Raw genomic sequence first — 27,997 nt, forward strand, 5'->3', positions numbered from 1 at the left:
TATTTCTTGCTATCTGATTTATGTGTTATGTCGAAGTATTATCAACAAAGGATTTTAGGGGATATAATAGTCTTCTAGCTATTATGACCTCACACATACCTTCAACAACCTTCACAAGGTCTGTGAAGATTGTCTTTATATTCTTTTTCATTGGCTTGCTATATTAGTTTAATTAGATATTGAAAAAACAGTATAATCTGAAAAGGAGTTGCCATTAGTTTGTCAGCTCTTCAGTTCTAAAGGCTTTAATAGCACAATTTTTACTTCATTACATTCAAAAATTCTATCAATAGAATTTTCAGAGTTACTCCCAATTTAACTGAATCTGAGTCCTTCCCCTAAAGCCTGGGCATCAGCCAAAGGTTTTCTTATTTTAATGGTCTGTATTATTTTTTGTACTTATTTCTCATAAACAATTGTTTCATAATGCCAATATGAACAGAATAAAAAACAATTACAGGAAATCATACAAGCCTAGGGTATGGTATTGGACTATCTCCAGGTATTAAGATGTGGGGAGTGAGCAGCTGAGTGGGCAAATCCAGCAGAAATTAACCTTATGAACTTAATAATGCAAACCAACAAAATCAGTTTTATATACAGTCTAGGACTATATCTGCCCCCATTAAGGGGAGAGGCTGGTAATTGTAATGGTAGGTGTGGAAAACAAAAGTTGCCTTTTCACCATGATAACACCCTTGCTCAGACATTGTGGCTTGTATTCTCTTTTTCTTTTTTTTGCAAAGAAAATTAAGACACTAATAATGCTGCAGCCATTTCCAGATTTCTGGATTTCCCGGATCCGGCACTCTGCGACTTTTCTTGCTCCTGAAACTGAGTATGCACATGAAAGGAATATGCATTGAAAATGGACCTGGACTGGATTACAAAACATTATTTTTTGAAATGCTTTGAGGATTGGAAAAAAGTTGGCAAAAGTGTATAATATCTGATGGAGATTACTTCAAAAGGTACAAAATAGATATTCATAAATAAATAATAATTTTTGAAAAGACCCAAAATCTGCAATCCTTTGCTTGAACAGACCTTGATAACTACTTGACTGTTATCAAGTAGGCTGTATATGCAGCAATTTGTTTTAGAAAGAACACATTTGGAAAGGCATGGGTGAAACAAAAATAGACTAATTAAAAGAAAAATAAAGGAATTTAAGGGAAACAATGGTATTTTTTTTAATTTAAGACAGGCCAATGCCTTATATACTTACTTGGACAGTAAGTTTTTTGAGGGAAAGGGGATATTTTAGCAGACTAATTTTGATCACAAAAATGGATTCTACCATTGATTGAAAGATAATGGTTGTCCTGTTTAAAGGGAAAATAAGACCTAGATATGTCTTTTTCTGGCTCCTGCTTAACAAAATTCAAGAGCTGTTACTGTTTTAGTTACACTGCTTGGTACATATTGAATAACTGCAACCTGACAAGCCTTTAAGTAAACTCTGCGAAAACGTTAATGTGTGCTTACTTGTACAAGCTGCATCTAGCAACTGTGTCTCTAGATGTCTTTATATCTGTATGTTTACGACATAAAAATGCTTTTTGGCTAATCTAATTAGATTTTAATATTTATATATGTTTTCAAGGAGGAAAGTGGACAAACGCAAATATTGTTAGCAGCAAGGAATTTGAAAACGCCAAGAAACTAATTTTTGAAGCAGAAAATATCTACAGAATCAGTGTAAGTGGTTTTGTATGACATGAGCCATCTACCCAGCATTGCTCATTTATCCATACAAGGCTGGATTATATCATTTATATGCTTTTGTTTGTTATATCTCTAATTTCCTCCTGATCACTGTACTATTAACCCTTGCGCACTTATAAAAAGCTCCTCCTTACCAATTTTTTTTTATCCCACCATTTTTTGCCCAAAAAGGACAGAAAAAGTTAGTTAGATGTTTAAGTGCAAGAATTTGATTTTCTTCAGTATACAAAAAAAAATGTGTGATTGCTAAGGAGAATAAAGCATATGCCATATCAATAAGTATTATAAAAAAATTAATATAATGGTTAAACAACTAATATAAATAATTGAAAATAAACTTCAAACAATCCTTCCTATCCCTTCCATTTTCTCTCTCTCTCCCCCTCTCTCTCTCTCTCCCCCTCTCTCTCTCTCTCTTCCTCTCTCTCTCTCTCTCTCCTTCTCTTCCTTCTAACAAACTATGTTTTTGTGATCACGCATCCAATTTTTAGTTTGTACAGATATCACTCTACTAATAACTGAAAATATATGTTTGATCTCACCCCTCCCTTTTGAACTTTTTCTGCCAGAGTGAGTCAGGCATGGTAGAAATGGCTCGGCCCTGTTATATTTATAGGTATGTAAAGAGGGGCCATGCTTTTCTGTTTTGGATAACCCTGAGCTTTACCTCCCCTTCTGACCCCCCTTGCTCTCATTAGGCCCATAAAGACAGGCTTACCTTATTTTAGGTTAGAAGAAGCTAGGAGATGTGGCATGTCCCATTCAACCCCCTATCCATGCTACTTAATTGATAAAGTTGATTTGTGTAAAACAGTTTTTTAGTAGCACAGAGATACTCCTTTTTTGCTTGAATTTAATCAACAAACTTGAGTCACTGTGGCTGTAAATAAAAAGGTTAAACAAGACCTTTCGTGGAAATGCCCCACAACGGTTGCTACAATTGTTACTATAGCTCACACCAGTGGAAAAAGACTTGCAACTATGTCTCCCATATAAAAACAAAGTTTCTATACCATTTGATGTTAAATCTTTGGATTTTGCAGATCTTTGAACGACTGCTGTACCTATGCAGTGGCCTGGAAAAATTTCCTTTGGTTATGGACCATCTGTGAAACAGTTGGTTTATGAAAGTTAAGAGACATTTAAAACACAAAATAAAGTAAGACCAAAAATTTATATATATACCTAGAATCTACAAGCAAATGCTCTAAGCTTTTATATTGGTTTTGAACCCATAAAATGCAACTGAAACCTTAATTGCTACTCCTGATCACATTTAAGTTAGGTATGATGTATGTGGATAACTGCAATTAGTGAGACACCTCCTTTACAGATGTTGGGTCATGTGTTGTGAAGCATTATTTGTGGTATTTGGGTGTTTTAGTCTTAGATGCCTTTATTCTCCCTTTATATGGGAGATAAACTCTAGCCCTAATGTAATTAAACTTTGGTAGCGTGCCTTAGGCTACGACCGAACCAATGAGGCGTACCGACTGGGGATGTTTGAGAGGCTAAAAGTAGATCGCAGAGAGTTCGTCTAAAATACAATACTTTTATTCATTTACCATATAATATAATTGGATATATTCTGTCTACTGGGACTGGCTGTCCCAAGTAGCCCACAAGTCTCAATAAAACAACAATAAAATATAAATAAGATACTTAGACACTTACGATTATAAGGCAAGGTCCCAAAGTATTTCTAAAACAACGGACCAGAGGTCAGTCCGGCATATAGGTAGTAAAAGATTTTTCCTTCCGATAAAATGTATCTTTTATACATTTTTATCAACCACACCTTCCCACGTATTTGCTAGGAAGTGGTAATTTCTCAATTTCCCGTTAAACAGAATTTAGCAGGATATGTTCCTTATCTTAATAACAAAGTGGTATTTCAAAACTTCATATTTGCGTCATATATATTTTTACTAAATTAATAATTAACTGAATTAGAAAGCTTTACCACACATGTACAGATATCCAGAACCATGACTGAAAATGTAGACCAAGTTTCACTAAATTCTGCCAAGTCACATGTTAAGTAGGCTAACAAAATTAAATTCCGACAATCCTATCCTAAGGAGACCTGTCTCCCTTAAAAGTAGGGCCGGTCTGGGACCTCAGAAAGAACCAAGAAACACAACTTGTTCTTCCTCATTAGTTTTGTATGATAAAACAATTGTTTCTTGCTGAAATCCCAATTACAAAAATTTATAGATCACTTCACTGTAGAGATTTTGAATAGAAACTGGATCATGGCGAAAAGGTACAAAGCAATTTTGGCTCCCAGTTTTAATCAGGTTTTGCAGAAATCTAAAAACTGTTCTGATAGACGTCCTGATTATAACAATGCATGTTATTTCCAAATTTATTATTGACGTAGAATTGGACCTGGACTCCGAAATTCACAAGAAGGTCGTGAGCTCCTATTTGTCATTATATTCTTCCTGACACCCTCATATGGAAGATAGGATAACAAAGATTTAGGATAAATTTGGAATGAACTTTTGAAAGGTACTCTTAAGACACTTACCCTTTCACCCCACTAAGTTTGGTTGAGATCTTGTAACCGCTTCTGGTATACTCCTGATGAAATTGATCTAGGAACTCACCTACACAAGGATTGACAATTGAGAGTTTACTTGAATTGATCAATTCAGTGACCAAACCTACCATTTTCAAAAACTACAATTCAGTCATTGATAACTGTAAATTTTTTCAAGCAATATTAATTAGATCCCAATGACTTTCAATTCAGTCATAGATCTATATTGATTAAAATTGGAATAAACGTCATATCCTACATGCTTTACTCAGTGTATTCCCTAGAATAAACACTCCAAAACCTATAAAGATAAGTTCAATAGTTTGGGAATAAATCCCATACAAAGCAAGCAATGGTATTTGAGAAAAATAAAATCCAACATGTCTTTTGAGAACAAAATAAAATGCTAGAAAATGAATTTGACAAATCAATAGATCTTTTTGAATAAGAATATTGGTGGTAAATCATATTACAACAAAAATTACGCTGGAGCAAAAAAGAAGTCCTTACTTAGATTGTTCCAACCAAAAAATAGCACTAGAATGCAGTTTTTAAGGTGTTTCAGTGTAGGGAATTATATATTATATTAAATGCTATTCAGGTAACAGATTTTAACATAAAAGTGAAAAAAATACGTAAATATTGTAAATGATAGGATAAAACGCCAGCACAAGTATGAACAGAAAATTAATCCATCTTTTAGAAAAAGATGACACAAAAAGTCCTCTGTTCACAGCTAACTTGGATTTGCTTTCCAATCGAATAGGCTTTATTTTCTGATTAAATGCGTGTGCCATTCTTGAAGTTTTCTCGTAAGCGTTAACATTGCAAATTCTTGAATTTGCTAGCCAAAGTGTGAGAAACATGTGCAAACATTGATAAAGAGTTGATAATTCTCCTCCCTCTGCTTGTTAGGATTAAACTCAGTCGACACAAAATGACTGAAAACTTTTGCTTTAGGATACTAAAAAAATAACTGGGTCAAAACTTTATGTTTTGAAAGAAGATATGAATTTTTCTTTTGAAAGAGTAGGAACCTCACCTGCATTGAGTTATCTGAGCTTCTCCTTTGCTTATGTAAACTTCTATCCCAAATGTTTCATTGGTTATCGTTTAATCAAATAATTTGACTTGGAAATGTTTATTTCTTTTAGGCCAACCGACAGCAATTTATCGAAAAGGTCATCAGTATTTGTTTATCCTATCTCATTGATTCGCTGCATAGGTGAGTTAAAAGATTGGCACTGATAAATACTTCCATTTATTTTATTTTTAATTATTTTTGTTTGTAAGTGCATGGATATTATTTACTGTACATTGTAACAATTGGCATTGGTGCTCGAAAATGTGTTATTGGCTTTGCATCAATAGTCGTGTATCGCCTGACGAACTTAGCTGCAATGGCTTTCACGTGATGAAATTATGCCAGTCTAACAACCATGTAGAGTAAAAATATCGATCAATTCACATGATACAGTTAAGATGGTCATGCAGAGAAAATGACTGACTATGTCATAATCTCTAAACGCTGTAGGTCTTTGCTGAAAAACTGTTGGTGTACTAGATTAACAGAGCTTGGGTGATATGCAGGTTTGCCTTTAAGCCCAGTGAACATAAAAAAAGTTGCACATCTTGGAAAAGTGAAGATTCTCGAGACTCACCGGAAGTAGGTGTCGGTATTTCCAGTCAATTTTGGCTGCTATGGAAATCAATAGCATTGAAGATGCCTAGAAGTCTCAAGTCGTAGACCAGTAACGATGCACAAATAGTGCTTTGCAGGAAGAGTTGCTAAAATATTCCCTGGCGAAACGATGAGATTGGCTAACAGGTCAAAGAGTACCAAAGAGTAATGAGATTAATTGGTAATACTCCCACTTACCAAAAGAGCGTGAAGCAAACATACTGATCATTATAGAGACCATTTTGTTGCAGGGAAAACTTAGGAAATAGAACTTGTAGCCAAAAAGGATATGGGTAAATTGTTTAGGGATCTCAAAACGTAGTATACAGCATAACTCTTACGCTAGGACACGACTTCTGTAGGAATTGGAAACTCGTGTTGGTTTTGATCTTGAACCTGTCTGTGGTTAACCCCTGCTAAAGATGTTTTGAAGGGTCTCAAACTGTCCTTCTCTCCGAAATGAACTTTAATTTTTTAGGTATTGCAGATCCTAGAATGTCTACAATCTTGTTAACCCTATTATCTCTCTCCTGCCGTACCAGAATGCGACTGCACCAATTATCCCTGAATAACCTTGCTCTCTGAGTCTTGGAAGCTTTATTCAATATTCTTTTTGGATAAATTCTGGAACATTGTACGTAAAAGTTGTTGACCAGAGAAGGCCACATCTAAACCAGTTCGCTCAACCACTTGTCAGATTTTTAAAATTTACCATTTAGTGGTAAATGTTGCAGTATTCTAATAGGAAGTATTCTTCTCCTTTATTGATTTTCGTGCTGTATTTAACTCAGTCGATCTAAAAGATATGTAGCTAATTCTAGAGGTGACGACCTTCCCAAGAAATACTGTAAATTACAACGCCCTTTGCATTTTGCGGAAGTGTTTCGGTCGATGGCCGATGCAGCTCGTCCTTACACCTTAACCACTTGATTGCGCAAACGATTTGAAGTAGATTTAAAACTCTTCAATACCATCATAAACTACATCGGAGTTATGTCCGCCTCTTGACTTGTTTTTGGACTTCAGAACAAGTCTGATTTTGTAAGTTCTCCCATTCATCTGGATTACACCACGAGCATCAACGTTTCCCAAAGTTTTTACAACCTTGGCTCAGTAATATCCTGAAAGGTATTTCTTCTCCCTGAATTAAAATCGGGAATGGTGAAGACGTCTATGGCCATGAACGGACTGAGCCGTCACCATAAGCAAAAATCAAATATCAGTCATTTAACAAAGTTGCGGGTTTCTAACAGTTTCGTCAGTTTTGCTGCTGATAATATGCTTCGTGGCAAGCATGAGCGTTACCTCTCATGGCCTTTGAAGTGTTCTAGTGGAGGATGGAAAGCTTGAGATAGTCAAACTTCTTCCTCTAAGAAAACTAGTTAGGTCCAACCAGATGGTCTTGAACTTTCCACTGAATTAGCCAAGTAAATCCTATACTGGGATGGATATCTGCAACGAATGCCCCCACACCTACCAGTAAAAATTATTTCCAGTTTCTTGCAAGATCTAGCGGGAGAAAGAAAAAATGTTATTCCTAAAGCTTGCCCAAGTTCTTGGCAATGGAAGATATAAAAATGAGCAAGGCATCAATACTGGCCATCGACTTAAGTCAGTGGAGAATGTAAACGTCACTCCTACGCTGATTAACATGCGGCAGGAGAGGTTGGCCTAACAACACAGGAGCGGTTGGGCAAGAATGCATGAAATATGAGAAGTGCAAGTGCACTTTTTTGTATCTTTCCCTTGGTTTTTATTTCAGGGCTACTCTTCTCCTTTTTCTCTTTATTCTTCCTAAGAAAATGTTTCTCTTTTTTGCATTTTACTAAACCTAAAAAAGAAATTCATATTTCTCTGAAAAGCCTCAGTGGAAGAAAAAAAGATTTGAAACAAAGCTTTAGTGCTTCGTCAGAAGACCATTTGTCGGTTTGAAAAAGATTGTGAATTGTTGATAGAAAAACAATTTCATATGTTCTTTTCTTTCTAAAATAGCCTATCGTTTCCAAAACAAGAGTTGATTCCGCCTATCTGCTTCATCCTTCGCCCTTTTCAAATAACAAAAGAGATGATAACGAGATGCTACAGCAAAGTGAGGATATCTAGCATCATGTTCTAAAATCCAATCGCCAATCCGTTGGCTAGTACTGTCATAATTTGACAGAAGACTCAGCAGATCAACTGTTACAGCCAAAATTCCAGTCGATGGTTCTTTTAACAGGTCAATCGGAGGAATGGGCAGAGGGATAGTGCATCTTGATGAGAGTCTATTGTATCAAAACAAATATTGGCAAAAATTGGTGAACGGTTTAAAATGAGAATGCTTTAAAACTCTATAATGCTTTATTAAACTGCTACTGATGTGTCTTGTTCTAAGATCTGAAGCTTATAGGTGCCTTTAAAGCCAAGGTCAAGCTATCTTACAAGATTTTTTTTCTAATTAACAGATTTTTAACTACACCGATTGATTTTATGGTGTATTTGTTTTGCTTACATAAAAATAGAAAACATATATTTGTAAAAAATAGTACATTTTTAGGCATCCTTTTTTTTCTGGTGGGGGGTATCTGAGATCAGGGTTCGGGCTCTGATTTATTCCCCCCTGTTTGCAGTTACAGTTATTATTGACATAAAATGTAAGGAGTTTTTCACAAGTCTAGACCAAACAACGCTCCTATATACCTGCTTTCCATGGCTTCTTCTTTAGGAAAAGCATATCCCCTCCCTCTAGTCCCCCCGTGTCAGGCCAATGTTGTGGCTACATGTTGATGTCTGACCACATGTGATAGGCTTGTCTCTTTACATTGCCAATGATTCATTATATTTGTTCTCTTCTAGAGTCCGTACACTTACCACGTCCCAGGAATTTATAAAGTTGATAACTTCAATGCGCTGTAAGTTCTCTTTAGTTTATTCATAATGTGTTACTTATTAGTATTATTAGGCTAAACGTCTGCGGTTGGGGTGGGAGTATGTCATAAAAAAAGATTTAAAGGAAATTGGAACTTCCTGAGGGGGTGTAAATAGGGAGACCTTGAATAGGTAGGGATGGAGGAGGAGCGTGCGTAACTGTGTTAGCCTCAGGCGACTTGGTGCTGCTATGAGTTGTTAGTAGTAGTAGTAGTATTTATTAGTATGAGAGAAAGGATCTTTATTCATCATTTATATATATTTTGGGAGCAACACTTCGTTTTTTTTGCTTTGTTTTTTTTTTTTTTCTATGCTGCCGATATTGGTTAGAGATATGAACCTCTCAAGATCTAATCCTCAAAGAGAACTAAGACGGGATTGATACATTTGATAAATTTTGGAAAAAGCTGCACATAGTTTTGGTCGGAGGCTGGAAAGGATGGCTTCTGCTTGTCCTTCTGGTCCGAAACAAAATCGGACAATCATTTTTGTGTGTAATTGGGGGGGGGGATAGTGTTTGCCTGCAGCTCTTCTTGTACCCCTCCCTCCATCTACTTTTTAGCAGATTGATAGGCTCGTTGCATTTGTTTTACACCTATGTTACCCCATTTTAAAATCAGAACCATGCAAGTGTTGTCTAGTGTGTATGATACTAGATCTGTAGCAGGACAAACTTAGGCCCCTCCAGCACTCCTCCCATAGCCAACTTTCTATTAGAAAGATAACGTTCAAGATTTTAGATCAGTATGATTATAGACACTAAGTGAGCCTATTGTCCCTCCATTGCCCTTCCTCTGCTGTCCCCGCCAACCTTTGCCGACATTTAGATATATTGGACCTATGTGAGATGGATTTTCTCAAAGATATTTACCCTGTACTAGTGGTACCATAAAGTGGGATCATGGTGACTCCACCCCCAGCCCCACCTACCACCAACTTTATCAGAAAGTTAAAATAACTGCATCTTGTGTAAAATGGAATCACGCAAGGATTTCAATCATACTTACTTAAGAAGCACGGTGGGTCAGTACACCCTGCACCGACTTTCCATTCCTCTCAACGCAAATTTTTAACGCAAAGATAGGTATGTTGTTTAATTTTTTCAGCTGAAATCATGTAAGGATTTCCGATATGTATAATTGGAAGATCTAAGTAGGCCTAAGGCCTCTACAAAACTGCTCCGACAACTTCTTAGCAGAAAGGCTGGCATATTGTTCCTTGTTATGTCCACCATGAGTCTTCCGATTCCCCCTCGACAATTCCCCGGCAACTTTTCCGTAGAAAGATAAGCATGTGGCACCTTGTGTGAACTATAATCATACAAAGATTTTCTATCGGTATGATTAGAGGTAGAAGGTTGGCCTGTGGTTGCTCAAACACTACCTCCTACTGCCAAATCTTCAGTGGATAGGAGGGATTTTTATCTCGATGAACATTAAACTCGTGCGTATTGTTACGCAAAGATTATCAATAATAATAGAACATATAGTTTCACAATTCCTGTGACAATCTCACTGGTAGACATCGAACCAAATAGCTTTTACAATCAAATACATCGAAAACCAGCAATAGCTTTATATTTGAGACCACACAACGTAGCCCCTAGCTTTCTGCATGTTTAGAAATAGCAATATAGATTGTGTTACGTCTTGTGTTGTTTGGAAAGTAACGATTCAATAACCTGCATATATGGTGTATTGTAAAGAAGCAGTGTTGATTAGATTTCAGGAAATCGAGAATAAAGCTTATTTATTTGGATTTTGGTACCCCGACCAAGTAAAGTGCTATAACTTTCGCGATGAGCCGGAACAAAATCAGTGATGAAGAAACAAGACCAAAGTCTTTACACAAATCTAGTTTTTTTTTTTTTTTTTTTTTTTTTTTTATTAGCTAAGTGGTTTTTAGTCAAAATGAAAAATTATAAATGTTCATAATGTTCTCAAAACGTAAATACTGGTTTTGACTTTTAAGCCCACCTACTTCCTATAGATCATCGCCCTTATTGCAGTACTGCTAAAACAAAATATTATTAAATTACCCAGAGTCCATTTATCAAACACAAAACAGGACCGAATGAAAAATTCAAAGCCATCTTTCTCAATGGTTGGAAGTGCAGGGAGAGATAAAGAGGAAGATAAAGAGAGAGAAAGAGATACTAAAAACATTTACACAATGAACACACATTCCTAAACGAAAAAGAATGAGGAACTGTCACCCATTACTTATTACATGTTGTAAGTCAAGAGAGAGTGAGGTGCCCTATGCAATAAATATTGCCGACATATATCTCCATCAATATAACCCAGAGACATCCACCTCAATGAGGCATTAACAGAACAAGTAAAAAAAAGAAAACAATAGATTGAGAATTAGAATAAAAAATCACCTAGAAAAAAATCAATTGTTTTGAAGGTGCTCAACGAGTGATACTCTTTAGCTGACTCAGGCAGAAAAGTCCAGGCAATTCTGACAGGCAGCTAGGAGATTTAATGCTGATCTTACTGACGGGTATGGTTCGGATAGAAATGATGCGCGTGTTGAACAAGTTCCTTTCGTGGAATGCTTACCTTGGAAGCTAAACTGAAAATCATGATCATCTGCATGATCAGAATAAGCAATTAAATCATTAATCATCACCTAAAAACGATATTTTCTTCTTCAAAGGTAAGTAGCTGGAAAGCATATTGGTTTCAAAAGTCTTTCTGTACACAGCCAGTAAAGATATTAGCCAAAATTTAGCTGGGTCACTCCGCGGTCTTTCCTTATATAGATCAGTTACTCGAGCTTGCATAAGTGAACTGAGAAACATTCCATTTTTTAAAGACAGATTTATAAGTTTCATTATAATGAAAGACTGATTCATAAGTTCACAGATTTATAAGTTTCCGTTTTTGAAGGTGAATTAATCGAAGGACTAATTAATGTAATTACGTGGGTGGCTGTACAATCAGGGTCAGATGACGATGAACACTTATACCCATTACCGACTCTAATTATTTCTACCTCAGGAACAGTGTTTTAGGGTCGTTAATTTCAGGAAAGGTCGACCAAGAAATGATCTGAAAGCAGGTTTGGAAAAAGAGGACCCTAATGAAGAAGCAGTTGATTTCCCAACATTAGCAAAATAAAAGATAAATGCTTCTTGATCTTACAGTTGATCCTGAAGAATAAACTCATCAACCCAGAAACTTGGAAGGACACGAAAAGGTCGATATGAAGGCTTAAGGATGGAATTTATCGTCGGCCACTTTTTTCAAATATCCTTTTCACATCCCCCAAGTTCTTGAATTTAATTATGTGATTCAGCCTTCACAATCAAACAATTGTAAACTTTCCCATAAAGCTCTAAACGCTAAAGACGAGCAGCAGCTCTAAACGTTGACCTCGCAGATTGCAAGATTTTCATTGTCCATTTTCCTTATCCAGTTCTTGAAACCTGGGAAGCTTTGGGATTCAGGGGAAACTTGGACGCACTAGTAGTACATAGATGAACAATATAAGTTTTATCAGTCTCTAAAGGAGTCGAACTGCAAGCAAAATCCTCATCCTTTTCAAAAATATTGTATGAATTTTCTGCTAGATCTGAGGAGGGTTAACTCCTTCTACTAGAGTTAATAGAACGCCAGCCCGGTGTAAGGTTTTTCCGATTTCTCATTATCTTAGACCTGAAAACAGATAAAAAAGGAAAATGGTCTGATGCATCATTTGCTAGCTCAAAATTCTGCACTAAGTGAGGACAAAATGCTACTGATCAAGGACCCCGTAGTTATAGTGACACCTGTTTGGATGCAAACTGTCGGCAAAGTTCCAGCGGCAAGCAAAGTTGAAAAAAATTTGCTGTCACTGAAGACGCCGAATCATATTGAGTCATACTAAAGTTTCCCACCCAATAAAAAAATTTGTACTGTTTCTAAAAACTGGTCCTGAAGAAATGAAGAAATGGATCCACATAGAAATATAGACACATTAGTAAGTAAGTAAAAGTAAGTATGACGGCACTAGACCCTTAAGGTCCAAACCGGCGGTGCTGATCTCCGTTTCGTGGTCCTTCAGCCAGGAAGTACCATGGGGGGTTAGGGGACAGCCATCCTGTGCTTTCGCACACCCTTCCTGCTTACCTTCTCCAGATTTCTCCAGGTACCCATTTAGAGCTGGGTCGACTCTGGCTAAGCTTACAGAGTAACACTACTGACCCGGGTCCCAAACCCAAATAACTGGCCACGCCAGGGATCAAACCCGTGCCCCTCGGACAAAGAATTCTCAACCCAGCGCACGTCAACTTAGCCAGGGCGGCTTAATTCACACATTAACTTTAATAGGATTCCTTTACAATTATAGATCATATGTATGTAAAGCGGGCCACCTCCTGTCATCCCCCGCTGATTTGGTCGCTTCGTGCTCTATCTGTGTATTTCCAGCAGCAGTTCATTACTCGTATCCATGTCTTACTTCCATCGATAGCGTAAGGCAGTCCATCGCAAAAAATATTTCTCGACTGATTAATAGATGAAAGATTTCGTAGAGACCTAAAATTCTTCCAATTTTGATTGAACGATGTTGTGAGTTTACCAACGAGAAAGATGGAGAACAAGTATATGTGGTTTTTAGATGAGAGTTTACAAAGCAACTAACCTCCTTTTAAAACACCTGTTTTCCTAAATTTCTTTTCAAAAATTCTCAGTGTTTCCAGTTTCTATCCTTAAGTATTTTCTTTAACGTTGAGTGCTTAGGATATAAGACGAAATCTCCAGAAAATCAAATACCGGTTTTCAGGAATTACATATATCATTTACAAGTAAGGTCGTGTTTATTGCCTCTTTGAAATAAAGGTTGGCGTGGTCTCTGTCTGAAGTTTTGTAAGATAAATTTGTTCGTATAAAGCATGAAATGTGAAAAGATTTACTTTTCTATCCTAACAGATTGAAATAAAATATTAAAAGAACTTCGTTAAATGTTTGGATCTCCAAATGCAGTGAAAAGTAAAAAAAAAATGCCAGAATTTGGAAAAATTAAAATTTTATTCATGATATTGAAAAGTTTTTTTTTTACTTTTGGAATTGACCTTCTGCACTTCGCTCGAATATCAACTCTTTCTCGGAGGAATATTTTTGTTGCGATCTTGTCCAATTCAATAGTTCTACTAATTCAAGGGGATCTTCAACTTGCAAGATTATTTGGAAGCAATTCAACTTGCAATGCTCGCCACGAAATTTGAAATGTAAACAAGGTCTTTAAAAAAAATGCTTTAAAACCGCTGGTCGAAGTACACACGCACCAGTCAGAGTATTCGAGGCTCATCCCTTTAAAAATCTCACAGAAGATCAGTTCATTAATTAGAGAACCATATAAAAATCGAAGTTAATAACGCTTCCGTGCAGCGCTGGCACGTGAGCAAAATTTTCAAGTTGTTTGAAATCACACCCAAACGCATGAAGTAATTCTTACACAAGTTATAAAATTCTTGAATTAGAATTTAATTGTCAGAACTTGATTAAGAGAACTCGCTAAAGGAAGACTTTTAAAGTCAATGATTTTGGATGGATCTGAATTGGATTATATCCCTAGCCTTCTTTTATCTCCTGGCTTAACAAATATACACCATTTTGGTATATGTGAATCATTTTTTTTGAAATATTTATGCAAGCAGCCCAGTGTTTCACCTTTCCACAAAAATTATAAATTTTTCTAAATGACCCCCAAAGAAATTAGGTTCCTCAGAAATAACCCAGAAAATTTATGTTGGTGAAAATTAATGATTTGTATTTCTTTTAACTTTCGTCTGTTTATGGGCGTTAATTTTCGAGGAGATTTCGAAGAACCAGATTTTTTATTTGAGAAAATTAGGGGAATTCTCAATTTTTTTGGGCTTGAATGATGACACTGGAATGGCCTTCCTATTTTCCATGGATCTTTAGTTATAAATGAAGTCTATTAAAAGTCTTCCTTTTTCTTTGTGTCTTTTTGTTTTTTCGTTATTTCTTTCCTTTCTTTCTTTATCCAAAGTGAAAAGTATTTTTAGTATGGCTAATACTTTCGATTGAACAAATAAATATAAAGGAAAAAAAAAATATAAAGGAAAGAACGCGCTGAAGCCCGTTTTCTTATTGCTGAAACAGCCTTATGAGTTCGCAAAGTTTTAAACGTTGGCAACATATATGCATTTTGTGAGCATTGAAACAATCGTATGAAGCTGCTTTATAAATTGCTTACACCAAAGTATTAACTCTGTCAATTGTTTTTTAATGTACGTGTCTTTTGCAAATGTCAGGATCGCCAGTTTTTGAGCAGTTATTTAAGCCGATTAGTGTGAACTATGTATAAACTTCCGGTACATTTCGAGTAGGTATGACGTTTTCGATATATCCTCAAAAATGGACCAGCTTGTGGACAGGTTCCATAAGCGTCGAGAAAATATTGTCGACTTTCCATTTTATTGTTTAGCTTAATTTTGTCGCTGAAGTAGCTGAAATATTTTTTTTTGCTAGTTTTGTCTTATTTATTGTTTCCATTTTATTTGATTTGTTGTGAATTTTTATGCTCCTCTTAGTGCATTTTATGTATTTAAGGAGGGTGTAAATAAATAATTGATATAACGCTTTGTTGGAATGCCTGCTGAATGATAGCAAGGTAGATGATGTACGTTCAGGAACTAATTGATTGTTCCTACTTATGCCATTCTATCTTACTTTTCAGGTTTTGAGGAAGAAACTGAAATAACTGATGAAATTCTAGAAACTGTACAACAAGCAGGCATATTAGGTGATATTGATGACGGCGATGATGAATTATACCATGTCGGTGATTCTCAATTGATAAGAGACGTACCAATGAAACTGAGATATATCCCTTCTCGTTCCAGTTTAAATTCATCTTTTACGTCAATTTCTGAAGTGGCTTCTAATAAATTAGATGTAAATGAAGCAGTTAGTCATGAGTTTGTGAAGGTGGAGATCAGTGAACCTGCGAGGAAGGTAGAAGATGTAGAATCTTTTGAAAATCTTCTTTCTGGTGGTTTTCTTAGACAAGAGGAATATGTTAAAGAAGACACCACGCCCTGTGGCTTTCAAAGAACTGAGTGTTGGCAATCTCAATTTGATCTAGTTTTAATGGATAACGAATCCATCTTGGCGTTTCCTGTTTTCAACTGCCACAAAGACGCAACTACTGATATGCCTATAAATAGTAAGCGCTTGCTGTTTTTCCTTTATATTGTGGATATTTAGGTGATTATTTTCAGAGGAATTCATTATCGTGGGGAAAGGGGACTGAGTACGACTTAGTAGAATTCCAAAAAGGGTAGTTATATTGGAATAATAAGAAATTATTGGAGAAATCTCTAAAATGAGGAGGTTTCAAGGGAGCATGGGCCTGAGTTTCCATGCGCATCTGTCTATTCTTAGGGGTATGCGTACTCATTGCTGGAATGTAAAAATTTATAAGTAGAAATTTCGGAGTCAGTAATTTATCTCTGGGCATTTGAAAGGTATCCCAAAAACTCTATTAATTTCTTGGCCCACGTAGGTCTGTTTCCTTCATTTTGTTTCATTTAATAATTTTTTTCAGAAGGGATAGAGAGAGAACAAGGTCTCAAAGGTTTAACTTTGGGCCCTTTTGTCATACAAATAGAAAATCGCTATATGACTCGGATTTAATGGGATGCAACATGTCCATTGTTCCACTTAAAAGGGTAGGGGTGTAACAAAATAAGATTATAACACTTATTACTCAAAGTGTAGGCTCATAGGAATTTGTCTTAATAGTTTGGAGTGTCAGAGCTGTTTTTTTCTCTTTTTTTATGTATAATATTCTTCTTAGTGAACCTTCAGTCCTGGAAGATCTAATAAGACAAGTGAAGTGACCAAAACTAGTATATGTTTCTGTACTTGATTATTGTGAATGATAATTAATTATTTGCGATTGTTTTCGTTCAAGAAAATAGATAATCAAAAAATAGAATCAGTTTGTATTGATAAAACTGCAGAAAGAATTATGCCTTTTTCATGTGCTGTAAGATTTTTCGGCATAAATTTGCTACTATGGGACATTTTAGGATAAGGTTTTAACAACTAATCATTAGTGACTGTTTTTAATTGAGTTCTGGAACTCATCCTGAGCTTCCCATATACATTGTTTTGCAGGAAAAAGTTCAATTCTAAGGAATATAGGCGATTGTTTTGAAAGGGGTTGTTTGAAAATATGTCCAAAATAGTAATATTTCCTCTGGTAAATAGATAAAGGCAAATCAGTTTATTTGTATGAAGCAGCAAAAAGTTAGCATAAAGAAAAACTTGAGGTAGTAGCTCTATAGGGGTCTATATCCAAATATTTGAATTTCATTTTGCTTTTTCTTTGCCTAAGATTCTTTTGTATTCAAGAAGCATTTTTCTCTGATGTAAGAATTTCCTGTTATTGGATGCATGAGTTATTTACTATGAATTCTATCTCTTCTTGGTATAGCCTTGGAGATGTTTTTTTTATATGAATTAATTCATGTTAAACAACATGTAGCAGATAAAAACAATATTGTTAGCGAGGTACGCAAAGAATTTGGAAAGGGCAGTTGGTATTGGGAGCTGGTCGGAGCGGGTAGCTTGGTTTAGATTTGAGCACAAATAAATTGCTCCTTTTCAGTCTCAGAATGTGAACTTAGTTTCTACAGCGTGACATTAAGACTCGCTGTAATAATTTAAATACTCTGGAATATTTTGCTTTTCTCACATATTAGTTATTACTTTGTCTATTTTAATATCTTAACCCTTATTGCAGTACGAAGATTATGCAAAGATTGTTGCATAATCTTTATGCAACAATAAAGTTATAAACAAAGTTAGTAAAACAATCAATGAAATATTTTTTTTGTGAGTTTTTTTTGTTTTTCTTTTTTAATGATACTCCGTCTTTTGTACCTTTTTTTGACGGGTAATAAATAAGTAATAATAATAATAATATGTATATATTTAGTTTCCCCCTATTTTGCAGAAAGCAACAACAGAAGAAACACATTTTAGTTGTGAGGAAATGACAGAGGGTTTACGGTGTAACCGGTTTAAAGAGAGTCTGGAGAATAACAAGAGTTAGATCGTTTAATGAAAGGTGGCTAGATGCATTTGGATATTGTAGAGAAAAACTTGACGTAGAAGCTGTAAAGGGGTCTACCTCCAAAGATTTGAATTTCATTTTGCTTTTTACGACCACATTACTTGGTTCAGCAATCAACATTACAAGTTATAAATCTCTTTTGAATTTCTTTTTAAAACGATACAATTAAAAACCAAAACCATAATTCTTTTAAGAATAAAACCTTTGCTCTTTTTTTAACCCTTGTGTTGTGTTCACTTTATCTGAAGTATTAGGGACAGGTTATTTCTAGCACATCTTCTTATATTTATTTATCTTCTTTTATATATTTGTTAACTGGCAGAGTTTGATGTCTGCACGCTACTCTAACTCTTGTTAATTCTCCAGACTCTTTTTAAACCGGTTGCACCGTAAACCCTCTGTCATTTCCTCACAAATAAAATGTTTTTCTTCTGTTGTTGCTTTCTGCAAAATAGGGTAAAAGTCGCGCTGTAAGTAGGAAAATGTTTCATGTAATTTTTTTCATATCTTTTAGCTTCCGTTGGCCCAGAAACCTCTGCTGGGCACGCGACCGTGATATCTGAAAATACAAGCAGAGAAGGTGACAAAACTCTCTCAACACAATTGAACTGCTCAACAGAATACACAAATATGAAAATCGGGGTTGATGATGTGAAAGAATTTGATAAAAATGGGAAAAAAATGATAAATGAGAATGTATGCAATGAAAATCTGAGAATGTTTGAAGATTTAGACAAGTTAGAGCAAGATGTGAAGAGAGGTTGCAGAAATCCAGAAAATAGGGATGAAAATGTAGATAGTGACAAGGAAATAATAGATAATAGTGATGTAAATAGTTCTCCTAGAAAAGATAAAGGGAAACGTATGAGTAAGGGCAACATTTTCCAATTTCTTGATAAAAGTATAGATAAGGAAGTGAAAACTAATGAAGTTTTAAAAATCCGAATTCAAAGATCAGACTCCAGTGAAAACGGGTTGGAACAATCCCGTAGTGAAAAGATGAGGAAAGGGAAAGTGGTAAAACTGAAGGAGATAAATAAATATTCTGAAAAGAAAAATGAAAACGCTAAAGAGGGTAAATCTAGTCTAAAAAAGAAGAAAAACGATGTGCTCCTGGATATTTTAGAAAATTCTGATGAAAGGGAATTGGAACGCTCTAGCAGTGATAAGGTGACACATAGTGATGGGCTAGGAGTAAGCAGCGGAAGGAAGAAAAGAGACGCATTTGCTTTCATTTTTGAAAGTGTGGACGAAAATGAATTGATGCTGTCTGTTAGTGAAAATAATAAAGACAGAGATCTGAACAGAATTAATGCACGCTTTGAGAAGGAAAATGACAAATCAAAGAAGAACAGGGGAAAGAAGAAGAGAAACGCATTTGATTTCATTTTTGAAAGTGTGGATGAAAATGAATTGATGTCATCTGTTAATGAAAACAATAAATACAGAGATCTGAACAGAACTAATGCACGTTTTGAAAAGGAAAATGATGAATCGAAGAAGAAAAGTGGAAAGAAGAAGAGAGACGTATTTGATTTCATTTTTGAAAGTGTGGATGAAAATGAGATGGTACCATCTGTTAGCGAAAACAATAAAGACAGTGATCTGATCAAAAATAATGTACGTTATGAAAAAGAAAATAATGAATCAAAGAAGAAAAGCGGAAAGAAGAAAAGAGACGTATTTGATTTCATTTTTGAAAGTGCAGATGAAAATGAGTTGGTACCATCTGCAAGCGAAAACAATAAATACAGTGATTTGATCAGAAATAATGCACGTAATGAAAAAGAAAATAATAAATTAAAGAAGAAAAGTGGAAAGAAGAAAAGGGACGTATTTGATTTCATTTTGGAAAGTGTGAATGAAAATGAGTTGGTACCATCTGTTAGCGGAAACAACAAAGACAGTGATCCGATCAGAAATAATGCACATTATGAAAAAGAAAATGATAAATTAAAGAAGAAAAGGGACGTATTTGATTTCATTTTTGAAAGTTCGGATGAAAATGAGTTGGTACCATCTGTTAGCAAAAACAATAAAGACAATGATCTGATCAGAAGTAATGTACGTTATGAAAAAGGAAATGATAAATTAAAGAAGAAAAGCGGAAAGAAGAAAAGCGGCGTATTTGATTTCATTTTTGAAAGTGTGGATGAAAATGATTTGGTACCGTCTGTTAGTGAAAATAATAGAGACAAAGATCTGAACAGAATTAATGCACATTTTAGAAAGGAAAATGACAAATCAGGCCGTTGTTCAGTAATTAAACAGTGTGGGAAAAAAACTGCAAAGAAAGAAAAAGGTTTTGGATTTTTAGATGACATTAGAAGTAGTACTGAAGACTATCAGCAGAGCACAACTCTTGAACTGAGAAGCATTGTTGTTGGTATGGAAACGAAATTAGATGCAGGAAAAAAAGCCAGAAAACGGAAATCAAGTTTCTTTGAACTCTTAGAAGAGACGGCACAAGAAGAAGGTTCTGAGACTGAAGTTGGAATTTCCCCAGAAGGGAAAAATTCACTAAAAAAATCAAAACGACAAAAAACAGATAGGGAAGAATACAATGAAAAGTCCCAAGTTCTTCGACCGTTGAAAAATAATAAGAGATTGTTGGCTAGTATTTCGTGTAAGCTCACAAAAGAAGAATCTAATGATGAAGGAGCTGAAGAGTCTGATGATGAAGAATTATTGAAGGAGAATAATATGAAAATAAAAAATATTGGTCTTTCAAATAGAATGAACAGCCATTTTAAACACAAAGACAAGAAAAAAATGAACAATGTTGATGATTATTTAGTGAGTGATGATGGAACTGATGAAATTGATTTTGAAAATGAAGTTACACATCCAGAACAAACTTCACGAGGTATTCCTTTTAATAGTGCAAACAAGAAACACATTTTGGAGCAATGCTATGTAAGTAGAGCAAAGCATAGAGTAACATGTCAAGGAGTTTCAACTGGTGTTTCCTGTAGTAATAGAAAGAAGAAAATGAATGTTCAGAAGATTTTAGTAAATGATGATAATGACAGTCTTAAAATTGCTGCAGAGGATAAATATGACTATATTCACAGCCGGGAATCCAATTCGAATCAATATAAACCGATTGATGCTTGCAGAAGAAATAAACATAAGAAAAGTATGCATAACAAGAAGAAAAAGCAAGAAACAATTTGTTTTGAGAGTATTGATTCAACTATAAGCTCTGGGGGCTTAAGTAGTCAAATTATCTACGCTGTCAACACCCAAGAATTTCGAAATGATGAATGTATTGAAGAAAGTGGCAGTGTTTTGAAAAATAAGAATGATGACAAAGTGATCAATAATGTATTTTTAGAACTACCTGATAATCTTCCAAATACATCAAAAAAGGCAAAAGGAATGATTTGCTGTGTTGTTGAAAACAAGCTTGAGAAAGGTTGTGGAGGAAATGGAAAAAAAATAAAAAGGAAAAATTTTAAGGTTTCTAAAGTTAAAAAGATGATTGCAAGGAAGAAAATTACCAATAAGAGGAGACCCTCTACTGTTTCTCACACGGGGTTTACCTGGGTAGTTGATACCATTGATGGGGAAACTCCGACTATCCAGAAATTGGAGTCCTTGAACAGTTTCCCAAGAAAGGTCGACATTGGATTGAGTCCAATTAAGTCCCAGGAGTCCGAAAGTTTGGAATATCCTTTGCTTGCTTATGTTATGTCTCCTTCTGTACAAAGTTATGTGCGGCCTACTCCTGAGTCAAGTTTATGTGGAGAGCCCTTTGCTACTTCTACTCAAACAGGATTAAGCAACCCTCATAAAAATTATGAAGGAACAACAGCGAAATGTGACACTGTTGTAGGTAGTTTATTTGCTCTTGGTAATTTAGAAAAAAGTTCATCACCAGATTCCTCTTCGTATGCTATAGAAGGCTCTTCGGATAAGGTCTCAAAAGACAAAAAATCAGGAACTCTTGTAGCTCTGGAAAATAATGAGACATATTTAGTTTGCTCAAACCAAACACCCACAGTTCATCTGACTCAAGATGGAAATGTTAGAGGTCTTGGAGATCAAAATAATTTGACATCTTTTAAACTGTACGTTAGTGATAAAGATTGTGTATCTGATAGTAGAACGTCTATTAGCCAACCTTTAAATTGCTTTGAGAATGAAAGTGAGGATAATGAGAGTGATGTGGAATTTCAGGACCAGTATAGGATTTTATCAAGCTTTGAACAGCACTGTGTTAATATGGGTACATCAGTTTCTTATGAAGAAGAACGTTTGAAATCACATACCCTTTTATGTGCCAATAGTGAAATGAACAATGCTAGCTCCCCACGAAATTTCTCTTTTTCTCCAAGGCACAGCGATGATTCTGCGTCTCAAAATCTGAACCAACAATCCCAAGTTATCCCGGGAGAAATCAGTCCCCAGATCCCTCTCCAAACCAACGAGGGATTCAGAGTCGTTCCAGTCGGATTTTATTACCCAGAAGATAAAAACGACAGCGAAACTCCTGATTTATGCATGGATAATGGGTAAGAAATGTTTTGAAGTATTAGCCTACTGCCAACTATAGGAAATTTGTCTTCTTATAGGGTAACGGATTCATTCTTAAGCATTATTATACTACAAACCACTTAATTGATTATCTTAAATCATTTATGTTGCTGGTTTCAGAAAACTTGAATCCACAAGGGAGGGGGGTATCTTTTCACTAAGAAATTGGATGGGGAGCTGAGAAGTAGGATAGCGCTTCATTTGAATTCACGATTGAAAATTGTACTTTCCTTTTTCCTAAATAGTCAGGTGATGCGTGCAATTTTCTTCTTCTTTTTTTTTAAAATTTTTCTACTACTTCCCTTAAGCTAAACAAAACAGAATCAAAAATAACATCGTAAATAAGCTCGAAAAAAAATTAAATATATTAAGCGATAACAAACTTAAATCAGTGAAACGACTTTCTTACTATTTTCTCCCAGCTCGAAATAAATTTGAATCAATGGAACAACTTTAACTTGTGTTCCATATTAATGACATTTTTCAAATAGCCACGTATAATCTAAGTTTTACAAACTATTTTTTAGGCTCCAAATCATTTTCTTTAATATTCCGTATAATTAGCAATTACATTTTTAACCTGAACTCCAGTTATTAAGTTGTTTAAAAAGTAAAACAGACGGATTTGTGTTCTCACAACCAAGGGGTCATTCTGAAACCTTTTTTTTACTTATCGGAAAGGGCGTTGAATTGCAGTTGTTCTTTACTTTTTACAAAGAATTTTTTTGTCTTAAAAAAAAAAAACTATTGCTAAAATGGAATATTTCTGCGTCTAGGAGTTTCCTTATTTGCATTTATGCATTGTATTCTCAAAGAGGTATTACAATTTAGAAGTTAGATGAGACAGGGCATGATTTGAACCGATGATACTACTGTTCTCTCTCTCTCTCTCTCTCTGTTTCTCTCTCTCTCTCTCTCTCACTCGCCCTCTGGCTCTCTCTCTCTCTCTCTCTCTCTCTCTCTCTCTCTCTCTCTCTCTCTCTCTCTCTCTCTCTCTCTCTCTCTCTCTCTCTCTTCTTTCTCTCTCTCTCTCTGTCTCTTTTGTTATTTCTTATTATGTTTTTATTCCTTTGTTACGTTCTTACTCCTTCGTTCTTTCCTTGAAAAGCTAATGAAAAACAGTTTACTTTTTTTTTATTTTCACTAATATGCAAAATCAAAATAGTGTAGGTTTGTCTTTATCGTTGCTTAGCTTAAATATATATGTGGATTCTAAGTGGAAGTAATTGCAATTTATTCTTCACATGATAAATTGACGAAATTGCTCAAAAGCGTCTATGCATATGTAATTAGGATACTATTCTTTTATCTTTCTTTCTTCCTTTCTTTATTCTCTTTTTATGGTCATTATGAGGCTTGCCCATTTGGTGTTCTAAGAAGGCAGGTTCGCTGGGATTGTTGAAGAGGGGGTCTTTGATACTGTTTTCTCATGGAACTTGCAGGCTTTATGATTGTCTATAATTCCCAAAAATTATCACTTATTTGTTTTCGCTTTTTTGCCTCTTTTGACGTTTTGGTTGTGAAGCCGCTGTATTATTTTGAGGGGATCTCAGACTTTCCCCTCCTCTTCATGTAAACCTTTCACTGGCTATTGACAACACTATTGTTTGCAACTGAACTAGGAAGCTGTCACACTATATGCTGAAAGTTTAGTTTTTAAAGCTGTCTGTACAACTCCAAAAAACACGTTCATTGTTTAAGTGTTTTATTTATTTTAGGTTCTCGTGCTCCGAAATTATCCATGGTGAAAAGGACAAAGATGGTGAAACTCCAGACAATGTAAATATAAATAATGAGGCTCAGCCAATAGATAAGTATCCATCCGACGAGGAAGATTGTTCTATAAATCAGGACAAGTCTGGTCAGAGTATTTATTGTAGGTTCTCGTGCTCTGAAACTAACCATGGTGAAAATGACAAAAATGATGATGATATTCCAAACAGTCTACCAATACATGATGAAGTTCTATCCATAGAAGAATATCTACGCATCGAGGGAGACCATTCTATAAATCAGGACAAGTCTGGTCAGAGTAGAAAGAACATCGCTCACCCCGATGACTATAATCCAACTAAAAAGCGGAACTGTCCTGAAAATTGTGTTGATGAGTTCTATAATTCTGCTGAGGCTTCCATTGAAGCTGAAAAGACAGTTCGTAATCGTAAAAATTTGTTTGAAGGCCCTAAAGCTGATATATGTCTACCCAGTGGAGATAATCGATATGAAATGGAAGAAAAGTGCGGTAAAGATGAAGCTGGCTCACACGCGTATAAACCATGTACACCTACCAAGGAGAAAGAACACCGTGCAAATGGGGACCAGTCTAGCTTTAATAAAAGCATAAAACATGTTTGTGAACCAGAAATCTTACTTGAAGACCATGGTGCTGATTCAGGACCTAGTCATTGTCCCAGGCTTACGACTGTCAAAGATATTAGTAATGATATTATTATAGTTCCGTGCCAGGAAGCAACTCCTGACCTTAGGTTTGTAATTGATGACGCTAGGGGTAATTTAGAAGCCGCTAATATTTCAGTTAACAATATTCTATCATGTAATGAATCTAACCAAAGAAAGGATGTCAGCAAGATTGATATTGAAGGATCTGTGAAAGAAACTGATATAGGAGAGGAAGATGATTCTTCAATTGTTTTCATTGATCTATGTAAGGATAGTAATGCTGCTTCAGAAAGTGAAGATGATAAGATTTATTTCATATCAAGAACTCCTTCAAACGATTACGACGTGTCGGTGTCTAAAACGAAGCCTAAAAGTAGTTACAGTTTTAGAGGAAAAACTGATTCTGCTAGTGTCGGATCTATTGGTTCTGCTGGAAATTTAGTTGAGATACCTGAGGATTTAAAAACTGAAAGAACAAATAAATTAGATCCTTCAAGACTCGCTTCAAGAGATGACAATGTTTCTGTATCTAAAACTAAGCCTAAGCATAGTCGCAGTTCGAGACAAAAAGATGATTTTGGTAGTGACAGATGCATCATTTCTACTGGAAGCTCAGTAGAGGTGTTAGAAGATTCAGGAACTAAAAGTGGAGACAAAGCAATTACAAGTGTGAATAAATTTTCTGCTAGTAACAGTCTCAAAGAAGTTAAAGCTTATGAAACTGTGGGATGCGGTAATACTAAAGACAAAACTGGTGCTAATGACAAAGTGTCAAATTATGGTAATTTTGATGGTGGTCCGTCAGAAATAACCTCAATGCCTCTCAAAAGAATTCAAATTAATAGTAACCATAAGCCATCAGAGTTAATACAACTCTGCACTAGCCTGTGCCAAAACGAAGGAAGAACAATAAACGACAAAGTTCCGTCACAGATTAAAAAGAGAAAAAGGGCTAAAAAACGAGCAATACGCAATGAAATCTCTAATGATTTAAAACATATCGGAGCTGATAGTGTCTTACTCCATCAGGAAGATCCTAATTGTCCGGCAATGCTGTCACAGAAACATGACTATTCTGAGGCGAATGTGTTTGAAACAAGCTCTTGGATGCTCGACACTAATATAACGGGTTATGCTTGTAGTCCGTCACAGTCATATAAAATGAGTGTAGATCAGTGCCAGGAGAGGACTTTTAATCCTGAAAGTGTATCAGACTGTTTGTATCTTCAAAAGAAGAAAAATAAAACAAAAAAAAATAAAAAAAGACGAAAGTTGCTTTCATCAGACAAACTGATCGTTAACTTCCCTAATATGTTGAAGGAAAAAGAGAGTGTCGAGACACTATCAGCTCGGGAAGAATTTAATAATGTGGGGAAAATTGGGGATATGAAAAGTAAAAACCAAAATAAGACTACAATTTCTGTTAATAGCAATAATGCTGCTGAGGTCTCTCTTTCGTCCAATCTCAAGGAAGACGAAGATGCTGGTAATTTGTGTTCCAATTCTTCTACAGCCTCAACCAACTTGTCGTGTTCTAAGAAGAAAACTGATAAACTATCAGGCATTGTAAATGTTAGATCTGATAGAAACGAGAATATGGACTGCTCAAGAAACAGGAACAAAGGTAATCTGTCAGAAATAGAAAGATCGACTCAGGAACATTTTACATCCACAATCCAAGATGGCAAAAGAAAAGAAAGGATAAATAAAAAGTATAAAAAAAATAGAAACCGTCATACAAGTAAAAGGTTTAAATCAATTAATAGTCAGGCTATGGCTGAAGAATCAGTAGTTAGAAAACTGGAATGGGAAATATCTGAACTCGGCAGCTATGATTCGCATCCCAGTCGCAATTTTCAACTTGTACAGAAATCGGATAAAACATCAGGTGAATGTAAATTTATTGTCTCTGAAAATTTGAACGGCAGCCAAGGCTCACGTGCAAAGATTCACCCATCTGAGAGTCAATGGACTACGATTAAATCTAAAAAGAGTAAGATTTCTGCCTCGCAACTAACCAATATTGATGAAAGTGCCCAAAGGTATGGTTTTGTTGTAAACCAAAAAGAAGTATGTAAAAATATTCACGATGAAGATTCATGCACGATAGATGATATAATCAAAGCAGACAGTGTGAATGATTCTTTTAAATCAAAAGCTTTAGCAGAGACAATTTACAGTTTACATACTGTAAATAATCGTGGCGCCGCTGAAAGAGAGCAAATAGCTGCCGTAAAACCTACCTTGAATGATAGAGTCAGTAACAAAACTTGGAAAAAGCAAAAGGCCAGACCAAGGAGCTGTGGTGCTTCTTTAATGGATATTTCTCCAGTTAGATCTCAGACTCTGTCTTATGAGGAAAGTATTAGCAAAAAAAAATTGAAAAACCAACAAGCTAAAGCATGGAGCCGTGGTGATTCTTCAATAAAAGCTTCTCCAAATAGATCTCAAGCTCATGATGAAAGTACGTTGAGTGGAATTGAAAATTCTTGTTTTGATACCAAGGTTTTATTGAAGTACAAGAAATTGAAGGTTCGTGCTAATGCAAGACTGACCAAAAGATTAAATTGTACAATGCCTCTGCCAAGTCGTAATAGAGATGGTAGGATCAAAAATGCATTGAAACGGACGAAAAAAAATTCTGAACTCTCTGAAATAAAGGTTAAGTCAGAAGCTTCAATGCAAAATAATGAAACTAATTCCTCTCTTGACAAATCTAGAAGATTATCTCGTAATGCAAATTCTGGAAGAAATTTGAGTGTAGTTGACCAAGAGAGAAATTATAGAAACAATCAAGTAGCGCTTTCATCCCCCCAGTCGGTACCTATGGAGCCCCCAAAAAAGAAACTCTTCTCTCCTTGGTTAGACAAACTAAACAGTCCTGAAAGCAGTCCAAATCCAATAGCAAGTACACCATATCAAAAATTTAGTAACAGTCCTCTCAACACCGAATTGTCTGATTTGAGTGACATCCCACTAACAAAGAAAAAGAGATGGGGTGACTTATCCAATGGCACATCGTGTTCGTCCGTCAAAAATGATGCATGATGAATTGGCTTCGCAAAAAGTTTTACAAAGGTATGTAACTACTCTAATAT

General features: G+C 35.5%; 1 protein-coding gene across 7 annotated transcripts in view; it reads left to right on the plus strand.

Annotated features, from left to right (window-relative positions):
• The window catches only part of LOC148952935 (uncharacterized), a 49,062-nt gene that overhangs the window by 7,724 nt on the left and 13,341 nt on the right, over positions 1–27,997 (plus strand). For 3 of the 7 annotated variants that reach the window (XM_089088185.1, XM_089088186.1, XM_089088188.1), the window contains exons 2-8: positions 784–971; positions 1,607–1,701; positions 5,428–5,498; positions 8,790–8,845; positions 15,555–16,043; positions 18,475–22,477; positions 24,218–27,977. In XM_089088185.1, the coding sequence (XP_088944311.1) occupies positions 953–971; positions 1,607–1,701; positions 5,428–5,498; positions 8,790–8,845; positions 15,555–16,043; positions 18,475–22,477; positions 24,218–27,947 (8,463 nt within the window). In that variant the 5' untranslated portion in view covers positions 784–952 and the 3' untranslated portion in view covers positions 27,948–27,977. Of the gene's footprint in view, positions 1–773; positions 972–1,606; positions 1,702–5,427; positions 5,499–8,789; positions 8,846–15,554; positions 16,044–18,474; positions 22,478–24,217; positions 27,978–27,997 lie in introns of all 7 variants that reach the window. The other 4 variants (XM_089088184.1, XM_089088189.1, XM_089088187.1 and 1 more) reach the window with 3 other exon arrangements.

This window comes from Artemia sp. Qi Xiang Cuo, chromosome 4, assembly GCF_049724085.1.
Source record: "Artemia sp. Qi Xiang Cuo chromosome 4, ASM4972408v1, whole genome shotgun sequence".
In the NCBI taxonomy this organism is placed as follows: Eukaryota; Metazoa; Arthropoda; class Branchiopoda; order Anostraca; family Artemiidae; genus Artemia; species Artemia sp. Qi Xiang Cuo.